This window comes from Chaetodon trifascialis, chromosome 15, assembly GCF_039877785.1.
Source record: "Chaetodon trifascialis isolate fChaTrf1 chromosome 15, fChaTrf1.hap1, whole genome shotgun sequence".
NCBI lineage: Eukaryota > Metazoa > Chordata > Actinopteri > Chaetodontiformes > Chaetodontidae > Chaetodon > Chaetodon trifascialis.
This window is the reverse complement of record NC_092070.1, coordinates 21,685,531-21,710,266: the sequence shown is the minus strand read 5'-3', so window position 1 is coordinate 21,710,266 and position 24,736 is coordinate 21,685,531. Positions and strand designations below refer to the sequence as shown.

General features: G+C 43.0%; 2 protein-coding genes across 2 annotated transcripts in view; one reads left to right on the top strand and one right to left on the bottom strand.

Annotated features, from left to right (window-relative positions):
- The window catches only part of asic2 (acid-sensing (proton-gated) ion channel 2), a 483,037-nt gene that overhangs the window by 450,321 nt on the left and 7,980 nt on the right, over positions 1–24,736 (top strand). The gene's annotated exons all lie outside the window — the stretch shown is intronic.
- On the bottom strand, positions 13,154–23,441 carry znf281a (zinc finger protein 281a). The gene is made up of 7 exons (XM_070981712.1): positions 23,309–23,441; positions 21,182–21,635; positions 18,910–19,011; positions 18,611–18,737; positions 15,501–15,584; positions 15,292–15,410; positions 13,154–15,204 (listed from the first exon to the last, which is right to left on the bottom strand). The coding sequence occupies exons 2-7, from the start codon at positions 21,584–21,586 to the stop codon at positions 13,618–13,620; spliced, it is 2,424 nt and encodes an 807-aa protein (XP_070837813.1). The 5' UTR covers positions 21,587–21,635; positions 23,309–23,441; the 3' UTR covers positions 13,154–13,617.

Sequence of the window (24,736 nt, the reverse complement as noted above, 5' to 3'; positions counted from 1 at the left end):
TATTTTATTTTCAAATGTCTCTTCTGATTGATGATCTCAATCATTATTGTGTCTTACTACACCTGATAACGAACCCCATGTTTTTACAATATGCAGCTTCAATATTTTAAACTCTACCTGTTTGCATTATCCTGCCTGTTAAGTCTCGTCCTGTCCGTCCAACTTTGTCCTCTCTGTTTAAATTTGTTCCGTCTGTCCAATCATGTCCCGTTTGTCCATATTTGTCCTGTCTGCCTAGTCTTGTCTTGTGTCTTGTTAAGGTTTATCCATTTAGTCTTGTCATGTAACGTCCTGTATTTGTTTTTGTTCATTTATTTCTTGTTTATTTTTATTATCATTATTATTCTGTTTATTTCTGTTATTCTCTATGTTTTTCTTTTCCTCTCCCTTTTTGTTTTTCACATGGTAATAGGTATGTTATAAATCATGTTTCAATAATGTAAAAACCTATTAGCACAAATGAAGGTGTGTGTGTGTGTGTGTGTGTGTGTGTGTGTGTGTGTGTGTGTGTGTGTGTGTGTTTCAGAAATCATGCAGTGTGACATCTGAAACAAGCTGATTAAAGACAAAAATGCTGGAGGCATGCTGGACTGCAGCTCACAGCTAATTACTGGTCACACTTTGGGTCCCCTTGCCAGCCAATGGGAGTGAACCTTTCTTGCAGACTGGTTTATGACCTCCTGTTATTTAAAGGTGCCCATCCCTGCGTTACAAAAACCCACAGCACACCAGCGGATACACACAGGCCCGTTTCCTTCAGCATTCACTGCTGAGTGAAAACCAGGCCTGAGGGCTGCCACATCAAAGCCACACAGCTGACGCCGGGTCACCAGGGGCAACCTCACAGGACTGAGAGTCCGTCATCCTGCTGAGAGCCTCGTGTCAACAGTCTAATCAGAGATACACTGACGTCTCCAGCGATATGTCAATATCCAAATATTAGTGTTGATGCTTATACGTTTTTCACTGTGGACATACACTGCACACTGAGCTAGAGCTGAAACTATCACATGACTACTCGGCAAATTACCTGACAACCTTTTTGCTAATTGATTAGTAGTTAGAAAGTCATTTTCAAACAAAAGCAGTTCCAGTGTCTAAAACATTTGTTGCTTTTCTTTGCCTTATATGATAATCAAGTAAATATCTTTCGGTTTTGGATTGTTGGGCGCACAAAACAAGACACTAGATAACATGCAATCAATAAATCCATGAAATAACAAGGTGCAGCCCTTCACTCGCCACTTCATTGGACACACCTAGCTAAAAATCTTCCTTTACAAAGGTAATCATGTTAATCTTCTTGATATGAATGTAGGCTGGACCCTATTTTTACAACTTTATATCCTCTATTGTGTAGAAATACATCATATTTTATAAACTAATCCTACAGACTAAAAAAAACCCCACAGTTTTGTGTATAAAACCCTGCAAAACTACCTGCAATCTGCTAAGCATACCTTTTTAATAAATGCAGTAAAAAGTACAGTGTTTTCCCTGTAGAGTAGAAGTAAAAAGCAGTTAACGCTCACATAGTTTTATAACCAATAATCAAAGCTGGTTGCTGCGTTTCTAAACCTTTATTTTCCTCACTGCTTTGTGGGATTCTCTGATTCGTTTTATTGTGTTTTAAAGAGTATTATTGTGTTTTGCTAACATGGTTTTTATGAGTCTACAAATTCTTAATAATTTTCTAGGATGTTTCTTGGAAATAACCATGTAATTTGTTAGTATTTATAGACAAAACGAAGTTCTGTTCTTTTAGTTATTTTTGATCAAGTTCACTGTAGTTCGTTCATAAGAAGTTGATGTTTTCCAGAGGAATCTCCCTGAAACTGCTGCTCTTTTGAACCCAAGTTTATTTTTCATACCTGTTGAATCACTTCCATATTTTAATCATGTTTTACTCTGCTAACAACTGACTGCAAATGAAACAATTAAACACTTTTCCCTTTATAATCAGTAACCAATCACACAATCGAGTCAGCCAAAAGTCAGTGACATGTACTTTTATCATTCAATGCAGACAAAAACAGTGTTTATCATTAAGAGATGAGTGATAAAATAAACCTAAAACAAGCTCATCCTGCGAAGACTTTGCTCTCCTACATCTCACATAAACTTTATGTCGGCTGGGATTGAGGCTCTTTCTATTACAAACAAATGTGAGGCCTGACGCACACGTGTCGCCCAATGCACACACACAAAATCTCAGGCCCACTGATAGCATGGCTGCAAATAAAGGCTGAAAATGTGCATGAGGCCAGAGCTGCAAGATTATTGGCCAAATAATCGATCAGTTGATTGACAGAAAATGCTTTTAATTTAAGCAAAAATACCAAATGAGCTCTGGCTGCAGCCACTCAAATGTGCCGATTTACAACTTTTCATTGTTTTATATGTAGCAGTAAATTGAATATATGACTGTTAGTCAGACAAAAGCTAATTGAGGACATTGCTGTTTCTTCTATTAACCTTTCGTCAATTAAGCAATTTCTCAATTTATCTACTATAATATGAAAAAAGTGGTTAGACGCGGCCCGACATGGGTGGGTTCATTCCCATAACCGTGTGTTCACTCCTGACGATGACATTGTAAATGATTAACTGTATGTGGCCTTGCAGAGGAAACCATAGCAGAGATTTCTTATAGAGGGCACAAGAAAACGTGGCGCCAGGCTCAGAGGAGGAGGATCATGACCCTCAGGAGGTCTTTTCATCTGGACCTCTTTACTGCTACTTCAGACACACTCAGTCACGCCCCAAACTGGAGCCTCCATCACCTCCCAGTCTTCCTCGAGCTCCATCTGAGTCTGTTCTATAGAAGTCGACACATGACAGGAGGGGAATCACACAAACAGCCCGCAGGCCTGCAGCGAGGCTCCAGCACATGACTCTATGGGAACCTTAAATCACAGAGATGCACTTCAGACCGGTCCAAAACAATGCAAAGGGTGACCAATGGATTTAACTGCAGCTAAGCTTAGCAGGTCTGTACATCAAAAAAGCTCATCAAAATTCCTCCAGGCAGCTTCACCACACTGTGGAGGGAGTCCACCTATGTGTGGAGTGTGCTGCGCTTCAGGGGGCCGGCTGTTGTTTAGCCAAAGTCTCCACCCCCAGAGAGCTTTGAGTCACACTGACGGAGCGGTGAGTCAGAGGTTAAGAGTATTCATGAATGTGTAAAGAGAAGGAAAAGGTGTATTTTTCTTCAGAAACTTCAATAAGTAGCACAAGTTGTTTCCTTTAATTGTATTCCTCAGAAAAAATGTGTTTTCCCTGTCCTCGAAACTACACTTTACTAGTTTGAAACATCAGATTTGCCTCCGTCTCCCTCTTGTGCCTGACAAAGTCTGATAAGTTGTATTTCCATAGATATAATCAGTGCTTTAAGTGGGCCGGTACGCACCGGTACAGAGTACCAGTACTTCTCAATTTTAGCCTCTAGCGTACCGGGACTTTTTACGGTGTACCAGGACTTCACATGAGCCCATAATACCCTCTCTTGTTGTATTTTTCTCTTGCGCTTTGTGATACTCATACTCCTATGGCTATACTACATTACCCAGTGTGCACTGGTACGCGCCACACGCCTGCCCCTCGCGAGACGTTCACTTGTAAGGAGGTCTCGCAAGTCGAGTGTGCCAGAAAAAGGACGTGAAGAATCTCGTGGACGTTGAATGCAAACATTACACAGAAGAAGAAGAAGAATGCAAACATTAGCGCGAGTTGAAACCAGTTGAACCCGCAAATGTTGGCGTGGTTCCAAAAGGGCCAAAAGAGAGCCCGGACTGGTGATGGACCCAGTGAAGATGACACAGGACGACAGACGTTAGTGTTAATCTTGCAAGTGACGAGCAGCCAGCTCCTGTCCAGGATTTGGTTGCATTTGTGTAAGTATATGGAGATCTTATTCATCAATAATGTCATGTTGTTGGTCCTCCTAAATTTGTGAATTTGCTCAGCTAAGTTACACTACAATCAAATATTTAGGTCTAAAATATTAAACAGTCATTGTCTACTGTTTTGTTATGATAGAAACAAACAGTATGTCATTTAGCCTAATTGATTTTCTTGTCAACTGCATAGCTTACTTCTCCAATTTTCTCCATGTACTGTCTGTCTCCATCTTCTATCTACGTATTTCTCTCGTGTGTGTCCACAGGAAATTGTAGGTGCCAGTTCACTTGTGCATCAGCCTGTATGCTACTTGAGGGCCACCCCCCTGAAGACCTGCCTTGGGCCAATATCCAAGTGAACAAACAGACTTTATCTGCAAAGTTGTATACTCAATAAACACAAATTTCTTTTTGAAAATCAGTATCATGTCCTAGTATTTAAATACATCACTGAATGATCTTCTGTTACCCACCGCCTAATTTACCTGACAACAGTTGAATAAGGGGAGTACTGGCACTTATTTTTTTCCACTTAAAGCACTGGATATAATGTTGTTGATAACCCCTCAAAAAATGTCACAATCATCACTTTATTCAAATATAACTGTAATCTACCTACACATGATTTTCCATCACTAATCACAGGACAGCAGATCATAAACACCCCGAGCATTGGGGTGGACGACGCCGTCATCTTCCTCCAACACCGAGCTTTCTCTCACCTGGAGAAACCTGGGAGTACGGTGAGAAACATGTTTTTTGATTTCTCCAGTGCTTTTGATATCATTCAGCCTGCACTTCTGAGGAACAAGCTGAAGCACACCGGGGTGAACCATCACCTCACACACTGGATTCTGGACTATCTCACCAACTGTCCACAGTACGTGCGGACCTGGGACTGCGTGTCCGACACGGTCGTCTGCAGCACGGGGGCCCCGCAGGGAACGGTCCTGGCTCCGTTCCTCTTCACCCTCTACACTGCAGACTTCTCATACAATACACCCACCTGTCACCTGCAGAAGTTCTCTGACGACTCTGCAGTCGTCGGCCTCATCACAGATGGAGATGACAGAGAGTACAGAGAACTGATGCCGGACTTCGTGGACTGGTGCCAGTGGAACTGCCCCCAGATCAACGCAGGAAAAACCAAAGAACTGGTGGTGGATTTCCGCAGACAAACACTCTGCCCCCTGACACTGGTGAACATCCAGGGAACGGACATTGAGATGGTGACATCTTATAAGTACCTGGGTGTTCATCTGAACAATAAACTGGACTGGACTTACAACACAGCCACACTTTACAAGAAAGGCCAGAGCAGACTATATCTGCTCAGGAGAGTGAGGTCATTTGGAGTGCAGGGGGCACTCCTGAAGACCTTTTATGACACTGTGGTGGCATCAGCCATCTTTTATGGAGTGGTCTGCTGGGGGAGCAGCATCTCGACAGCTGACAGGAAGAGACTTGACAAACTGATCAAGAAGGCCAGCTCTGTCCTGGGGTGCCTCCTCGACTCAGTGGAGGTGGTAGGAGAGAGGAGGATGATGGCTAAGCTGTCATCCATGACTGAGAATGACTCCCACCCCCTGCAGGACACTTTAACAGCACTGGAGAGCTCCTTCAGCGACCGGCTGCTTCACCCAAAGTGTGTGAAGGAACGCTATCGCAGGTCCTTCCTTCCTGCAGCAGTCAGGCTCTCCACCCAGCAGTGCTCCCAGCAGACCACACTGTCACAAGACTTTCAATATGACTGCACTCCAATACTCATTAACTGTGCTCATTCATACTGTGAACATAATTGCTCAGGTGAATTTCAACTTCAGGTGCAATATATCAATTCCTCTGTGCAATATAGGAACCTATTCACTATCAATACTCCAGTCAGGAGTACTATCATTCAATATGCAATGTCAGTACTGATTGTTCATATTCATATCAATGTGCAATGCTCATAACAATGTGCAATATCAGTATTGTCTGTTCATATTTCATTATTCCTTGTTTATATTATTTGGTTTGATATTTAATGTCCTTTTTACTGATGCCCTCTATGTTTGCAATCCACTTACATGCATTGAGCACATACATGTATAAGAATGAGATTTTTGCCACTGAAAATACTTATATATTATAATTTTGGACATTAATTTCTATGTTATGGGTATATTATTTGCAAGAAGCCCTACTGAAATGCACAGGATATAATAATGAGGGATAAGGTTCGAGATGTAGCCTAAAACTTACTAAAATAAGGGTAAAAAGGGCAGAAAAGAGGCCAAAAATACAAAATATCCCTTATGTACATGAGAAATGTCGTTTTCTGACTGAGCCAGACTTTAAATACATATAATGACCTTTGATTGGTGATCAGATGAAACTACCAAAAAGTACATGTGGTAGTTACAAGTACACATTTTCCTGCATCACACATCGTACTTTGGATATTTTGGTACCTTTTGCTACTAATACTAATACTGATACTGCAGGTCACCTCATCTTTAAGAGCACACATTTAACTAAGTGAACTTTAACTCGTGAAAAGTGATGTGAAAATGTGTTTAGGACGCTCAAGTCAAATTCGGAGGAAAATGTTAGAACAAATACACATTTCCAAACAGTCTGACAGATTATTAAAGAGCGTGGACGTAAACTTGGCTCACCATTGAATGCAGAGCCGAGCAGAAACACGGCGGACAGAAAGCTGAGGTTCATGTTTCCAGTCTTTGGTGTGAGAAAACGGATGGACTCCGAGGGACCAGCCGGTTAGGAAGCTCCGAGTGCTGCCAGGATAAAGGTGAAGATAACGGTGCTGTATCCTCCAGGACGTCTCCTCTGCGGCTGCTACAGGTGGCTCAGTCTTGGCCTTGCAGCCTCTGACAGCATTAAAAGCGTTAGTCCCTCCTCTGATTGGCCGGATCTCCTGTCACTCATCATTACTGCGCAGCTCAGCCTCCACCCATGGACCAGCACCTGAACCATAAACCTGTCTGGTCATCCGCAGAAAGAGGAACTGCTGCACTGTTTTTAGCTGATGTTTCCACAAAGAGTGAAATAATTACATGCTTTGGTGAAGGAACAACCTCAATACTGACATTAATATCACATATCACAGCACAACAAAGCCAGTTTACGTTGTCTGAGAAGACAGATGAGACCACATATTGTACAAACCAACCAAATTCCAGCCAATTCAAACATGGACAAAGAGGTGGAGCTTGGGTGGAGCTGAAGTGGGCTGAATGGAGTCTGGTTGCTTAAACCTAGTGACTATCTGTCTTAATAATAGTAACAATCTAAACAAGTGATTTAAAGATTCACCCCCGTGCAGTTGTCATGAACGGGGAAATTAGTTTTAGGGACCAAAACTGGCTGCAAACATATTTATTTCCACTGTAAAGTCTGGCATTTTCATATGGGGGTCTATGGGGGTATTTGATGAACTGCAGTTTTTAGCACTTCGGCATTGACTTCATTTTTCAGTGCTGGAGATGTTGCTTGGATAAGACTCAGAATGTGTGAGGATATTATAAACAGGCTAGAAATATCAAATAAGACTAAGAGTTTACAGCTATGCTAATGCTAGCGGCTCTGTACCTGGGGCTGTAACTACAGCAGTTCTCAGCTAAATGCTAAGGTTAGCATGCTAAAATGTTCACAATTACCCCAGAGCCTAGCACTGGCAGATATGATTTATTATGTTCATCTTAATTTGTGTGTAAGCATTTGATAATTAGCATTAACACAAAGTACAGCTGAGGATAATGGGGATCGTTCATTTTGCAGGTTTTTTTTTTTAGTGGATGGTGGCATTTAAGCCACAAATATCAATCTCTTGGTGATAGAGGCTAATTGTCTATTATGGGTTTAGCCTCTGGGGATAACAGCCAGCGTTTCAGGGCTTCTAGTGTCACCAACGGATATCCAGATGATGGATGGCCAAGGCATTAAATGGAAACCAGACTTTTCAGAAACCAAAAGTCTGTCTGTCCCTTGCCAACAGCTTCTATTTGGCGTTTATTTTGTGCCAATCTGTCTAGTAGGTTTTTACAGGATGCCAAAGATAAAATGTTCAGGGATCATCAAAGTCATTAAATGATTCATCTTCTGGGCCCCATGAATATCTATGCCAGATCTCAAGACGTGTCATAAAGACGTAATAACCTCATGGTTCAAAACTCAAATCTGCATGTGTAGTTTAAAATCTCAGCATCCAGATTCTTTTATTGGTTTATGGCGTTCTTTATGACCTTGGTCATAACGACTTATCTGATTTGTTATCAGTCTGTGAACCACATAGAAACAGTGAAAACTTCTAAGCAAATAAAGTCTGATTGATGTTCACCAGAACTTTGATTCAGTGTGCACTTAAACTGACTTAGACTCACACACATACTTACAGATGACTGAGTGCACTTTTAATTACCTTGTTGTACCTTATTGCATGAGTGACACTGCTTTTACCTTATCGTAATGACCTGAGGCAGGATCACCCAGTTTTCGTGGCCTCAATGTCTCGATCCAACTTCAGTAGATTTGTATGACGACATCCTCAAGCACTGAACCATGAACAGGTCACTTTGAGCTGAATTTGGGTTCTGTGGAGTTAAATCCAGCCTGATGATGTGATAGATGTTTGATATTCAAACAAATATCATTAGACAAGGTAGAATTTGGCTGGCAGAGAGAGGCAGCGGTCTTTTCATTTGTTTTGAGGATACACAGGTAGGTTTTCAATGTTTTTTAAAGTGTGCCAATAACATTCCTGAGGAGAGTTTTTTTCTTTCTGTCTTTCTTATTGTCCAAAAATGAGAACACAAGAGAACAAACTCATTCAGAAAAACATAATACGTAACATAATAAAAGATACTAAACCTCCACAATGTCATCTCTTGTCTTCATGTTGTTATTGTGGACTTCTTAATGGGTTCGACCATTTCAGGCTAAATGGGCTGCTCCCAAAAACCTTTCTGTTCTATTTTCAGTGGTTATGTAATCTCTGAGACCATCTTAGGAAGAAAACATGCGATTGTTGGCTGACCCTTGTTATTTGTTCCAATAAAGTTTGGTGCTTAAAAGTTCAGTTTATGCAAATCACAAACTTTTCTCCTGTTTTAACCTTTGTGGCATCAGGTCATCTAAGACTGTATTTTTGATTTTGCTTTCTGAGGTTTCAAGACCTCCACCACTGATACTGTTTTCTTTGGAAAACTTAAACTGTTGATGAGCAAACTCCTGCTTTGGGTCGGGCAGGAGTGAGCAGCCGGACGAGGCTACTGCTTGCTCCCCAGCAGCAGCTAAGCTAACTTCACGAAGTTCAAGTTCAGATCGAGTCTCTATCTCACGACCACCGTTGTCTGACTTGCTGGTGTAGTTGTGCTTGAACCACTTTCGAATATCCATTGTTTACTGTGTGTTAACGGTGCAGCAGAGAGCAGCGTCTTACTGATGCAGGTAACTGCGCGCTGGACGCAGATGAGTGACGTGCCCTAACGCGGGCGCACTTGTCTAAGTTTTTTTTTCCTCTTTTCAACTGAGCATGCAGACACATAAACTGAGGGTGCAATGCATGCTTATGCACCCTCGTAGAACCGGGCCTGTGGCAGCAGTCTGTAGTTTCTTTCGACAACGAAAATTATGACTAACGAGCCCTAATCACGAGACGAAAACGAGACGAGACGCAACATAGATGCTGGTCATTTGACGATAACTACAATTAAATATAAATATATGCAATATCGTTGACGAATAAAAACGAGACTAAATGTGGTTTACAAAAGAAAAACTTTGCTAAAATGTCTCTTCATTTTCGTTGACTGAAACGAAACGAGACGAAATGTTCTCACGTTATTTCGTCTCGTTTAGTCGCGTTGTTATTATTATTTTTGCAGTGTTTCTGTTTCCCGTGTCTCACTTCAGGGGCCGCATCAGGTCGCACGCGACGTCACTTCATTAGTCCCCTCTCGCGCCGTTATTTAGAAGATGCGGCAGGTAGGTTAATGTTCAGAGCGTCTTCGTGTCTGGAAAGGATGCAGTCTTGAGTCTATAAGGTAACAATATAATAATAAGACAGCCTTGTTTGAATTGTGAAATGGGTCTGACTAACAGAAAATTTTGGTTTCGTCTATACTACTAGATACTATATTGACTGGGTTAAATAGAATTGCGTTACTTGACTAGACTAAAATGTCATCAGTTTTCGTCGACTAAAACTAGACGAAAATAGTCACGGATAATTCTGACTAAAAAAAGACTAAAATGCTCAGTCGACTGAAACTTGACTAGACTAAAAAGAGTATGAACGTGACTAAAACTAATAAAAACTAAAATGACAGCTTGACACAAAGACTAGGCTAAGACTAAAATTAAAGCAGGCCGCCAAAAACAACACTAGTTATGTCACACTCATTCAACAAGTAAAAAAACATAAGAAAATCCCGTGAAGTCGCTCACTGCACCTCGTAGGCTTCTCCTCTTTCACTTTTTCCTGAGTAATACTTTCAACCTTGTAACGGACAAGAGGTTTTTTTTGTTTGTTTGTTTGTTTTTTGCTATTTCAAATCTGGGCTATCCCCTGCCATCGTGGTTATTCTCATTATTATTTTACAATTGTAAAGTTGATTGCTCAAAACACTTCAGCTCATCGGAAGAGAAATACACCCGGCGCTACTCTACGCAGATTTTTTTTTTTTTAAAGAATTTATTTAGCTGAAGAAGGAGAATTTTCTCATCCCATAAAGGGACATTTCATCCTTCAGTATTTCGAGTAAAAACTTGAAATTTGGAGTGTTTGTTGCAGTCTGGGTTGAGAGGAGATCATGGAAAAACAAATAAATCATACGTACTTTCGCTCAATTTTAACGGTTTGTTTACATAAGTTTAGTTTACATAAATACCGTCATTCAAACAGTTAATCTTGAAGGAAGAGAGTCTGATTTTAACAGCTGAATGACTCGTTTGAAGGTGAAGTCTTGGTATTTGTGCAGCAGATCACAGCTTCACGAGGAGAGATAAGATTTTGAGTGACCGTAAACCATCTGGTTAATTACATCCTCATCATTAAAAGAAAGAAGCTGCTTTTAGAGGCACAACTATGAGTACAGCAGGCCTGAATTAGAAAAGTCCATGTGAACAAATGAGAAATGTGATGAAGCCGAACTGCTGTGAAAAAGGAAGTCCTGTTTGAACTTCTTGAAGTTACTGTGACGGCAAAGCAGAAGGGCCACCAGCACCACCTAGTGGACGAAATGAGTCAGTAAAGCTCTTCTGTGCAGAACAGGAAATAACAGGCATCCTTTGACAGCATCCTCTCGACACCTTTGACATGTCTAACACCCCTCAGCTCATAAAGGACGACAGCAGCAGCTCTTGATAACAGCATTTTTTATTGTTTTCTCCCTAATCAGTTTTAAATTCATTGGACAAGTACAGTCTTGCGAACCGCGTCACAAGAACCCGAAAGAACATAAAAATGGAAGATATCATCAGCTACAAAATTTGGCGGTGATAAAAAAAAAAAAATTATAGTAAAATAAATTTTATACAGGGGGTCAAAATTCAGCAAAGTAAGATTTAGTGTTTTGTACATTTTTTTGTAAACAAGCATATTGAGACAATATGGCAAATCAGATGTGGAGGAGAGGTCGAAGTGAAGCAGCTGAACACCGGCTAGCGTGACGCATCGACAGAAATCCTTCAGCCTCGACGGGTCACACAAACGTACACAGATGCTTAAAAATAGTCGCACAGAAACATGACATCTTTTCTTTTTATACATACAGCAGCATCTCTGCTACATACATCAAACCTTCACTCCTTTGTCCCTGGTTTATTGTGATATGAGGTATATGCGAGGCTAATTCTTGTTCACGCCTCAGCCGCTCCAACATGTTAAGATATTACAGCATTGCATTCACTCTGCCAGGTTTCATGATTGCTTAAAACAACAGGCCGTCGGGCGTGAAAGGGGTTCAAAGACTCATTCAGCAGAGTGAAATCAGTCCCGGTGCTCAAGGCCCGTCGTAGCTACGGAAGACAGCGCAATTATTGTTGTCTTTACAAAAAAAGATGTACAGCATAAATACATTTAAAAATCAGCAAGAAGGTACATTTAACATTTACTAGACAATATCTCGCACCCGTGCTTCTCAGGAATAGGCACCCAATCTCTAACGGGACATATATGCTCGGTACTGCCAGCACACGTGGAAAGATCTAAATGCATACAAATGTTTGGTCAGCCATCTTTTTTTTTTTTTTTTTGGCGCACACGGCCGCCTCGGTAACAGCTGAGGAAATACTCCATCACTAACACGTTTGTCATCAAATTCAAGAGGAAAGCAAAGCTGCTAAATTGGGTAACAAGTCAAACTAAAACTAGGGGTTTGAATTACATTTACATTATCCCGATTAAATGTTACTGGATTTTAAAAGCCCCCCCCCCACCCCGCTAAACCCTTCCTAGAAGTAAGGAGAAAGAGAAAACGTTAATGAAAAATCCCACTTTCACATATCGACCCGCCCCCCCTTCCCTTCCTCCCCACCCACCCACCCACCCCTCATTCAACCCAAACAGCAGATGCTCCCCATCATACAGCCAGACCATGTCAAACCCAGAAACCCCACCTGCATATGCCCAAACTACAGCACGCCTCCGCCGCAAAGCCCGTCGGGGTTTTTTACTCAATGTAAGAAAACGGCTCAAAGTGCTGATTGGATTCTTTTAAAGAAACGAGGGGAACTGAGGAAGAAGTGGAGGGCAGGAAACGGGGAAGGCCATTCTACCGCTGTCCAACAGCACCCCCTATTGGCCACAGAAAAGCCCTAACATCACATCTGTTCTCCAAAAATATACCAAGGACAACATTTACCCCCCCAACCAGCCCTCATTCTTCCTCTACTTCAACTGGCAGTTCCCCAGAATGATTAAATCTGTTATTTTACATTAATATATATTCTTATAAATATATATAGATATATATATGGCCCTTATTGAAGAAAACATGAGTTTCACATTGACACGAAAGTACCATAATCTCTATATAGCCGAGTAGAAAGTGTTTTCAGTGCTCGAGTGAGCTGGCAGCAGTCTGTTATGTCACACTCATTCAACAAGTAATAAAACATAAGAAAATCCCCTGTGAAGTCGCAAACTTACACTTCTGAAAAGAGTGCTCACTGCACCTCGTAGGCTTCTCCTCTTTCACTTTTTCCTGAGTAATACTTTCAACCTTGTAACAGACAAGAATTTTTTGATGTTTTTCTTCTTTTCTTTTTTTTTTTGCTATTTCAAATCTGGGCTATTCCCTGCCATCGTGGTTATTCTCATTATTATTTTACAATTGTAAAGTTGATTGCTCAAAACACTTCAGCTCATCGGAAGAGAAATACATCCGGCGCTACTCTACGCTTTAAAAAGTACTTTCAGTTCATGATTAATGACCAGACCTAATGTCACTAACAGGACGAGAATAAACAGTAAATACATATTTAACTTAAAAAAACAAAACAAACAACAGATACTTTGCATTTGCAGGAAGCCTTGCAGGCTTATTGTGGGGAGTGGGCACAGAAACAGAGCATCAGTATAATTAAAAGAAAGATGACACTTAAAAAAATAACAATAACAATAATAATAATAATAATAATAATAAAATAGGAGCACTAAAAAATGAAAATAAGAACAACTTTAACGACAGAGTGTTCTCTCCCTCTCAGGCTCTCATCTGTAGCTTTGGCTTGTTGTAGTTTTGGAACCTGTACTAACTGGCTCATTGACATCAGATAACAAACTACTATACCCTGAGAATTCAGACACAGGAGTCCGTATCCTGTGGTCCACCTCCCCGCCGGAGTCAGTGCCATAAGACAAGCCGCGGCCGTCTGACTTGAACTGGGAGCCAAAGGCCTGAGCAAAGTTTTCTATGTGGTAGGAAGGCTTGGAGGAGTCCAGAGAGGCCAGATCCTGCGAGGGGGCCAGAGGGTAGACCGCCGCGCCGTTCTTGACCGGCGGGTGGTCCTTCTGGCCGTTCAGGTCAGATGGGCTGATCTGATAGGAGGAAGGGGGGGTGGAGGAGTGCTGCTTCTCCATCTGCTCGGTGAGCTCCTGAGAAGGGGTGAGCTGCTGGTGTGTGGAGGCCTCCAGGCTGCTCAGGTGGAAGCTGTGCTGCGGCGACGAGTCCGTCAGCATCGCAAAGTGAGACTTTGGCACGGAGGCGGGCAGCGAAGGCGAGGCCACCGACTGGCCGAACCCACACTCCAGTGGGGACGTAGTGTAGATGTTCTTGTCGGCATAGAGGGGGTTTCCCGAGTGGGAACTGGTGAACGGTCCTGAGACGGGAGCCCCGGGGCCCACAGGGAAGCTGGCACTGTGGCTGGTGCGCTCCAAAGCCTGCAGCAGGAAGCGGGAGTATTCGTGCATCATGACGGTCTTGTCTCCAGACGGGCTGGGGACGTCGGGGTTGTGGCCGATGTCGGGGCCGTCGGCCGGGGCGGGGTTCAGCCCCACGTGGTGGTCGCCGATGTCAAAGTGAACGTCGTGGTGCGAGCCGTCGGGCTTCTGGGCATAGTGGTCGAGGATGCTCTGCAGCACCTCGTCTGGGATCCCCGACTTGTCAAGACTCAGAGGCGCGTCGCTGTCCATCACGCTCGAAACGACGCCCTGAATGACGGACTGCTGGGAAGACAAGTGACCGATGCCGACATCGTACTCGCCGCTGGTTCCCCCGACCGCCACCGGCCCTGACGAGGTTGCATTGTTTGCTGCGTGAAGGTAACGTCTTTTCTTGAGGAACTGCATGGCGTCGTCGTAGTTGCTGCTGGTGTGCCCTCCTTTAGCCCCGTTACCCTGCATGAGGCCGAGGTCGTCCATGCCCCCGCTCTGCTCCAGTGAGTCTGCTTTGGCCTGTCCCAGACCCGCTTTGTCCAGGCCCTTCCGATTGGCCTTCTTGAACGCCATCTTTGGAGCTCGGCCGTGGTGGACCTGCTGCATGCTGGGTCCTGGCTCAGTAGAGGAAGATACCGTCTGATTCTCCACAGAGTATTGGTGGATGCTGTAGCCTCCAGATACAGCCCCATGAATGTGCGCTCCTCCGTCCGCCTTCTTCTTCTTGCGCTCCCCTCCCTCTCCAGAATTTTTGGACTTCCCCCTCTTTCTCCCAGTACTCCCAGCATTTCCCTGAGTGATTCCATAGCTGCCGTGTCCCATGTCTACACAACCCAAGTCCATCATCCCGGGATCCAGCCCCTTCTTTATGGCTTCTCCACAGGTTCGCTTGTGCTTAAGCAGTCGGTCTGTCCTAGAAAAATACTGAAGGGAACAAACAAACGTGTTTAAAGCAAATCATGAAGAGTTCGACATCATTCAGGCCTGCAGGGCGCCGAGCAGCTCACTCACCTGTTGGCAGGTCTCACATCTATACGGCTTTTCTCCGCTGTGCGTCCTCTTGTGCCTCTCCATGTGGTACTTCTGAATGAAACGCATGTTGCACTGGTCACAGCTGAATGGCTTCTCTCCTGACACACAAAAACAGGTCAGGGTCAGCTGACTTTAGAATCAACATCGAATTGGGTTCGGTGATGTGATCGCTTGTCTTCATCACTCACCACTGTGGATTTTCTCGTGTCGCTGGAGGAGGTACTTCTGGATGAAACTCATGTTGCACTGATTGCATCTGAAGGGTCTTTCACCTAAAATGAAACAGCAGAGATTTTTACAGTTTCCAGACGGTCGTCACCTCTGTGATGAGGTACACTTACTGTAAAATAACACAAGCACCTGTGCAGTGTAATGAAACCCAGTGCAATAATAAAACCGATTTTGTGGATATGCATCACAGTGTTCTCCCTACCATTGTACAGGCATTGTACGCACCACCAGGCCAAGGAGACCCCCCCCGCCAGGCCCCCCCAAAAAAATCAATATGCCAAAAATAAGCCACCTCTGTGCAGCGCAACATGAGTCAACCTGCCTCGTAACGATGTGAGTACCGCACGGGCATATTTTATGGGATGTTTAAGGTTTGTAGCTAGCCAACTATGGTGCTGCCGAAGAAAAGAAAAAATATCGTGGCAGCAGACTACTTAACATAAAGAAGTTTTTCTGCCAATGAAAATAGATGAAGGGAGAGTAGCAGAGGCAACTTAAAAAAAAAAAAAAGACAGGTGCAGGTGAGATGGAAGAAAAGGGGGCAGATTGCAGTGGAGAGGGGGGCTGCTCGAGGACCATTACTGTTGCTGACACCTGTCCAAAGGGGGGACCCCGCTCCGACTGCCGGCCGCGATCTGACGGGTGACCGCGCCCCAGTCCAACTGGTAACCCAGTCAAAAAAAAAAAAAAAAAATACAGCTTAACACAGAACATCTGGCTGGGATCCCGAATGGCTTAATAACCATAAATACGGCCCTTGGTTGTAGTAGTTTCCAACTCCAATTTGTTGTTTAGCTTATATCTAGCGGAGAATGTGAAGGAAGGATGGCGACTGTGGTGAAGGAAAACTCGATTGTTTCTCTACGTGAAACTCCATTTTTTCGTCCGTCGGATGTGTACAAGAAAAAGGTTAAGATTTGATTAATTACAGTTTTGATGATAGTATAATGTGCTAACAGTGATTTCATGGGGAAACTAGTAGATGACAATGTATCTGTTGATGGCCACGTTGGAAGTGTTTTATTGCGGAACCTAATTTATTGTATTTGAGACATTTAACTTGATATAGCTTTACAGAAATACTGTACAGTATGTACAATTCATGCCTGGTGTTGCCATCTAGTGGTTGAATAGGAAAACCAAATTAAACAATACAATGTAACACTTAAGTTAGCTATCTGACTTTCATTTATTATTATTTTACTCATTGAACAGGTCACGTTAGCCATCATCGCAGTAGTTGCCCCCCCTGAGAAATTTGTCAGGAGCCGCCACTGACTTGGTGGGGTCATTTTTCCCCAGGCATCATCAAATGTATGTAACTCTGTTATAATAAAATGAATAAAAAACTTCTATGTTTAATGTTTGTTAAGTGCTTAAATTATTTATAACTGATAGAATCTCAATTATGTGTAGGAAATACCCCTACCACAAAGCCTTGGTGAAGTTCTTCTCTAAACCGAGAAAAATCAAGTGCAGCACAGAACAATGCACACTGTGTGGTTGAAGTGCCAACGTGAATCAAGCATGTTCCATTTGTATGCAATAAATGCACCTTACTAAGTCACCCTCTCCTTGTGATCTTGAATACAGTCTGGGTGAACAAAAATTTGAATGCAAATATAATAATTGCAGAATTGCAGACTGCTTGCTGTGCCGCCTGACTTAATCTAACTGCGCCAAAACACCATCCCACGCGTTGTTTAGGGTTTTTTTGGGGGAAACACTGCATCATTTGAGTGTTGATTTGTCTGCATGGTGACTCCTCAGACCGCAGTCAAACACTTAACACACTCTTCACTAAAAGCACTATGTGTTGCATTGCTATTGCAAAGGACTGCACTGTATTTCACAGCTGCTTATGTCACTGTGATCATGCCTGTGTGATATACTGTCTTTGACTCTACACTGACTACGTGGATGCAGATCATTATTTTTCAGACACTAATGCATGAAAAACTTTGACTCAGAAGTCTGAATTTAACCTTTGTCTCACCACATGATTGAATCTAATAAAAGTATTCTTACATAGTATTTGTGACACTAATGTTTGCCAAGAAGTTGAGAGCACAAATTAAAATGTGCCGTACGGAAGATTAGCGTTGCTTTCATCAATGAAAATTATGACTAAATATCGTGACGAAAACAAGAAGAGGCGCAACGTAAATGCTGGTCATGTGACGATAACTATAATTAAATAATGTTTTAACATTTTGTCTTGTTTTAGTCAACGAAAATGAAGAGAAATATTTTTGTTTTTATTTTGTAAACCTCATTTAGTCTCGTTTTTATTCGTCAACAATATTGCATTATATGTTCAATTACAGTTATCAGCACCTGACCGGCATTTACGTTGCGTTTCGTCTCTTTTCTGTTTTGTTCTAAAGATTCGTTGATGACGATATTCAGTCATAATTTTTGTTGACGAAAGCAACACCACGGCAGATGTTTCATCAACGTGGGAGAAGAAAAAAAATGAAATAAAGTGATCAATAGAGCACGGCCCCTAGCTGATTTTCCACTTTTAAAATCAATTTTCTAAAATGACTGAACTCTAGCAGAGCTGTGACGAAGCCAGTTATCATTTAACAGCTAATCATTGTACAGGACACAGGAACGGGAAAGATGACATTAAACAAACGAAACAAGAGAGATTTTCAAATGAAGAGGCCGTACACTCGATGGTGCACTGAAATACAGCAGTACAGGCGTCATGCAGGACCCTACACCTGGCCTCTTTATATCTGAGACCCCGTGTGTGTCAAAAACTATTTGAAAGACCAACACACTGCACAAAACTGCCCTCAAGGACCAGAATCTGTCATGGACAAGCTACTGTGTTATTGATTCTCCAGTATTAGGCCAGTGGAGATGCTGAAGGCCAGGGATTATTCCAAACAACCTAAACAATATGAAAAAAAAAAAAGACCTGAATACAGCGCTAGATAAACTGTACCAGCAGTAATGAAGCTATGAAGGTGTCGTAAACGTGTTTTTCTGAGTCATAAAACTCCTTATCGAGAAGCATAAAATCGAGCATGGCGGTGGACATTTGCACCCTCTGTACCTGTGTGAATGAGGACATGTCTGCGCAGGTGATAGGAGCTCCTGAAGGAAGCGGTGCAGTGCTCGCAGATGTGAGGCTTGGTGCCCGGCGACAGGCTGCCTCCATCTGCATCCAGCATCATTGATTGCTGCAGAACAACGACAGAGAAACACACGGGTCAGACTCAGCCAGCAGCATCTGAACGTACTTAAAGGAGCGGCTCAGTTTCTTCACAATGGGCAAAATTCATGCACAGAAGACTGAATGAATTAGACACTATTAGATATATTTTTACTACTATAAAAATTAGTATGACAAACCTTTGCCTCGTTTCTCTTCTTTCTCGGTTTTCCCTCCTGTCCGTCACCATTTGACCTTCGACCTTTTCTCCCACTGGGCTCTTTTCCTAACTGACTCGGCAGCTGTGAGCATGACAAAAGAGAGAGGGAGCGGGCCGTGAGAGCGAGCCACGACGAGGAAATTACTTGATTGAGGGTTAAGAGCCTTCAGTCTGACACTCTCACAAACGAGTCCATGTTCACCGTGGACGCAAACAAACAGAACACTTGGACGAAGTCTAGTGATTGGCTGTTGGAAACTCTTTGTCCAAGATGTGGTTCTAGTGGGTGAAATGACAAAGCCTAAAATTCATGCATAAGCAGCCTGTGATTCACTGTGAGAGCCTTTCATCTTCTCCTCTAAGCGAAGAAACGGACAAAGCACACACTTCACATGCTAAACTGAACATTCAAGATTATCACTCTTGACTAAACTTCATCACAAACAATCTGCAGGGTGTCTCTCGCACTTTTCCGCCGCCTGCTCTGCCTTTTCTTCCTCAGTCAAAATGCTGCACCTCTGCGCCATATGGAGGCCGACTGGGTGCACCTGCTGCTCTCAAATCAGCCCAATTTTTAGGTGCTTGTGGGTGAAACCTTCCTCTAAAGACTGCATACTGTGTTGAAATAAAATCCTCAACATGGAGTTGTCCTTGAGTTGACAATGGAAAAAAAATGACAGTGAAGACAATCATTCATTCTGTTTCTCAGCAAACGTGCATCCACAGCCTCGGTGACCTCTGAGGCCCGGCTATTGTTTGAAGTGTGTGGTTGTGTGTATTTCTATTTAAATGAGGACAAAAGGCGTCTGAAATGAAGTGCAAGCTCAAACAAGACAGCTGTGTCCTTGCCATGATGTTTTCATTCACACTGAGCTGAATGACCTCATCCTTCTACCCAGAAAGAGAAACAGAGGGAGGGCTGGGCCGGGCCGGGGGGGCTCTTTTATAGTTTGCATCTCGAGCCGCCAGTCGATTTATGTCGCCATAACCAGCCTCACAGACGCTCCTCCCAGGCATCCGTCCCCTCTCCGGCTCCTCCCTCTCACACTTTTAAAACATCAGCTGTTCGACAACACAACAGAGCTGTTTTTGGGGGGGACAAACTAACCTAAAATCATCCATTTAACAGTCATAGACACAATATTGCAGGACTTAACCCCCTGAAAACTTGTGGCCATAAAAGCCCAAATACGGAGGCCTCAGGCACATTATAATGCCACAAACAGGTACGATTTAACAATGAACACACACAGATGGATAGAATGGATGACGCAGGCAAACACATATATATTTCTACAGGAAGTTCTATTACATATTTTATTTTTGCAACATATGATTTGGGGCATCGGACATTTGTTTGCATAAGTGTTCTGGGACATTTTAAACTGTAAAATTACAGTGCGAGGCTGAGACATCGGCGCTTTTTCCTCATGCGACACAAGTCCGCCACTCTGACAGCACTGCCTGTTTGAACGTGTGCGTCTCAGAGATGTTTCTGGTGCCACGAGCTCAGCATAAATAAAGGTCTGTTCATTCATTCATTAAGCCCATAAACGCCTGTGTGGCCTATATGGAAAATCAAGAGGTTTCAGTTGATTTTTTTAATGTTTGCTGCTCAATCGTCAAGTTGCTGGGGATGTCCCCATCTGTGCGATCAATGAAATCCTTCATGTGTTCTGTCATCAATTATTTTGCTAGTATATGTCAAACGCTGAAGACGGCTCTCTGCTCTGGTGCACGCACGCACACACACATGTATAGGGTATGAGGGGGCGGGACCGACACACACAGAGGGGCATGTTTCTCTGTCGTCATGCTTGCATTGTTTTGGAGGGCAGGCCAGTGGTCATAAAATGTACACAGAGCAAATCTCAGCTTGTAAATCAATTAAATCATGTTCTATTGGACTCAAAAATGAATATTTATATTATTAATACACTACACGAGCAGTGCGCTGTTTGGCCGGCAGCCACCGCTTATCGGACGCTCTGATAATGCACAAAAGGAAAAGCCTGTAAACACATAATCTTATTAAATTATGATTGTAACTTGAACCCGACCATGGCTCAGAGAAGATGAAGGCTCACTGGATGTACGGCAGCAAAAAGATTTTCTTGATTAATTGACTGTCTGGTCTGTTAAATGCCAGGAAATAGTTTTAAATTTCTTACTTTGTGGAGCCAAACAAGGAAGCATGCACACTTGCTAGCACAGAAACTCCCCCCTGATGATTTCCTACCAGCTGTACTTACGTTGCCCATGTTGAGGTCGTGCACCAGTAGGCTCTGGTTGTTGCTGACTGTCACCTCCAGCAGCTCTGTGCTCTTCCCCAGCCCTCCGGGATAAACCGGCAGGCGATAATCGTGCTCTGACAGCTTCTCCTGCTTGATACCCATGGTGTGAGCATAGTCTCCCACCCCCGCGCACCCCATGCGGCCACCCTGGGCGCCCATGCTGCAGTCAGGGGAGTCACGCTCCTTCTTCAGGATCATTTCTTGCGGTGGAAGCTCCTGCATCACAGAGTGGGCGGCCAGCCGGGTGAAGCTGGTCACCGGAGGGAGGTGGCTGAACATGATCATGCCAGTGCCGAAATTGGAGTCCATGCTCCCGTTGGAGCGCAGGAACTCATTGCCTAGTTTGTCTTGAATGATGCTCATGGTGGATGCCGGCGGGCAGGAAAACTATGGGGTGGCAATCAGTGTCATCCTGTGAGGAGGAAAAAAAAAAACAGCAGGAGTCACAGTTACAACGAACCCTTTAAGGAAGAACTATAACTAACGATCCGTGAGGATCTCAGATTGATTGTTAGTTATAGTCGCACACATAATAGCCAGCAGACAACAATTATGGAGCCAGTTAAGCTCGGTCTTCAGGAATCAGTGTCACGGCCTCTGATCTCACAACTGGGCGCTTAGTCGGATTAAAACTGACGGTTTGTGGGTCAACAAAGGGCTACAGTCTGGCACAATGACATGTGGAAACAAGCTAAACACTGGAGATACACTGTACAAAATTCCCTCTGGTTGATTACAGTGTGTGTGTGTGTTCGAGTGTGTGTGTACAGTATATTACAGGGCAAAAAGGGTCACTGTGGCTGCAATGCTAGACACAACATGAGATGAGGAATGAGAGGATTGAAGCTGTGTGTTAATCTGTTTGATGGGCCTGTCTGACCCAGTCATCCTATTTGCATGAGCTTATCTGCCAATGAGAGTGCACACGGGCTGCATGCGAAACACTGCTGCTGTAATTATGTGACTGCTGCATAAACAAATCAACCGCACGCTTTGTGATAGCTCTGATGATATTTGAAGGAGCTAATGGGCGTTAATATGTAAAGCTGTGACTAAACACATTTTTTGGAGTTGATCCCATAATGAGAACGTGTCTCTTTGAAGCTTAATTTAACATTTTTTTTCGCTCATTTTTCCATTGAAGTTACTTTAAGATCCCAGTGACAAGCTTTGGTCAGCGCGTGAGCGACCCATCCAGCTAATGAGTGCTATCTGCCAAATGCCCTCAGCTCTGATGGTGCGTTAGCAGCAATCACCTCCTCAAGCTAACACAAAGCCCAACTTTCAGACAAACAGAAAGAAACCAGACTTCGGCCACTTCAGCTAACTTCAGCTTTCTCAAACGTGTTGAAGCACACAAACGGTGAGCTGAGCGGACTCCGTGGTCTGCGTACCTTTGTGAAAACTACCTTGTTCGCTAAGCAATTAGCCACCTAGCTCACCATTTGGCTAACCACTCTTGCGGGGCCCTTCTTTGTGATGCAGGATCAGGCAATAATTAATATGGCCATGCAATAACAGCGGCAGATCGACGCCGATGAACGCGAAACCCCGCAAATATCAGCGGGAAAACTCGCTAAAAACGCGAAGTAAGTCGGAGCCTTTTCGACATGTGAACAAAGTTACTTTGTACATATTTTTAAAAAAAGCGAAATTAAAGAATTTATTGGCAGATATCAGCGCACACTCGCGTTAACGTTACACAAGACACTAAATCTGCGAGCTGGGGAACTGATCCAAGGACGAACGCTGCTTTGCGCCTGAAAATAAAACAACCAACATGGCTTCTTATCATCTTACATCATCTGTGCTTATTCTCGACAGTTTTCTCCAAGTTGTTGGCTTCGTTTCCTGCAACGGACTGTGAGTGATGGAGCGACAGCACAAGCATGACCCATAACAAACGGCCCACACAACTCCAGCGAACAATGATGCTCGTCCGGCTAGCCGAGCCAGCTAGCTTAGCAGCTAGCTAGCGGTAAGGTAGCGTTAGTGCGCTGCGCTTTGTTGTCTGTCCCGTGCGAGGAGTTTCACAACTACGGCGACGCACTCGGCTCCAAAGTTGGATTTTATTAACCCCCTTACCGTAACAGGACCATGACCTGCTGTTCTGGCTCCCGTAGCTCACCCTCAGCTGTCCGTTTCAATATCTACAGCCAAAACATTGTTCTCCCGCAGCTGCTGGGTTCTTCCATCTTGCCTCGGCGCAGGGCATTCTGGGTCCAGCAGGCGGACGCGTCCCGACAAGAGACGCAATAATTTAATGAAAAAATATGCATATATATGGTTTATAATTACTAATTGTTATTGTTGTTAATAATGGATTATTATGTAATAGTATTATTTATCGTGTTTTTATAAAATTCCTATAATTTTGATAGCATTTCTAAAGAAAAAACAAAAAACCCATCATTAATCCTGGAAAGAAGAGATTTCTTCATTATATATATATATCTATATGAAAGGAAGTGGAATTAGCCTTGGTGTTATGGTGCATAACAATAAACACAGTAAGAAAATTTAAATAAGAAGCAAGTTCTGCAAAAGAAGCATTAAAAAATATATAAAATAGAAACATTTAAAATAAAAATAATATGTAAACTATTCCTGTGTTTCAAGCAAAGAGGATTTGCAAAATGCTGGTCAAGGCTGTGCCGCAGTACAAAGTATGTAAAATGTGTCTGGAAAGTTAAAAATGTAGTGAAGTGGAAATACAAAATAACACAAAAGTACAACATTTTATCTGAAGGGCATTACTCGAATGACTGTTTTCTACCAGAGTGCACGGCTTAAAACACATATCCAGAAGACAGTGTTTCAGAGCGATAGCGGTGCCACACAAAGAGCAACTAATGACTGCTTTCTTTCCTCACTGCCTTTTTTAGTGTTTGCTTTAGCAATGTTTATCTAGGAAAAACAGCTTCTGCCTTTTTATTGTTCGTTCACTTTCAAGAAACAATGCTAATACTAATAATGCTGATGATGCTATTTCAGTCACTAATGAGAGGAAGAAAAAACCTACCTTGAATGGCAGCAGTTGATAAAGATTGCTAAAATTCAAACAGCCGTGTTGATTGTTCAAACCACCAGAATAACAGAGCGAGTCTCAGACCAGCCATTCAGATGATCACAACAGATGTATTTCGATGTGAAGCTCTCAGATCTGCCTGATGAATGGCTACGTATACATCTAAAAGCACATCAGAGTCAGGCCTCGCGCCCACTCTCCTAATCGCCTTTGCTAATGAACCAATTAATTCGGAAAGCAGAGCATAATTGAAATGCAGACAGTAGAGTAATGCAAAAAAAAAGGTCAGCGGGTGCATTTTTGATGTCCCTCTCCTTTCATATATCCAAAATGACAACCCACACAGCTGACAGTGATAATCTTTGAAATCACTCTCATCTTGGAGTGCTTAAATATGTATGATGGCCTGATGAACCGAGTCCAGATGAAAATCAGTGATTAGAATTTCAGAATATGGTGGAAAGAAAAGTTCATCATTTTACAAT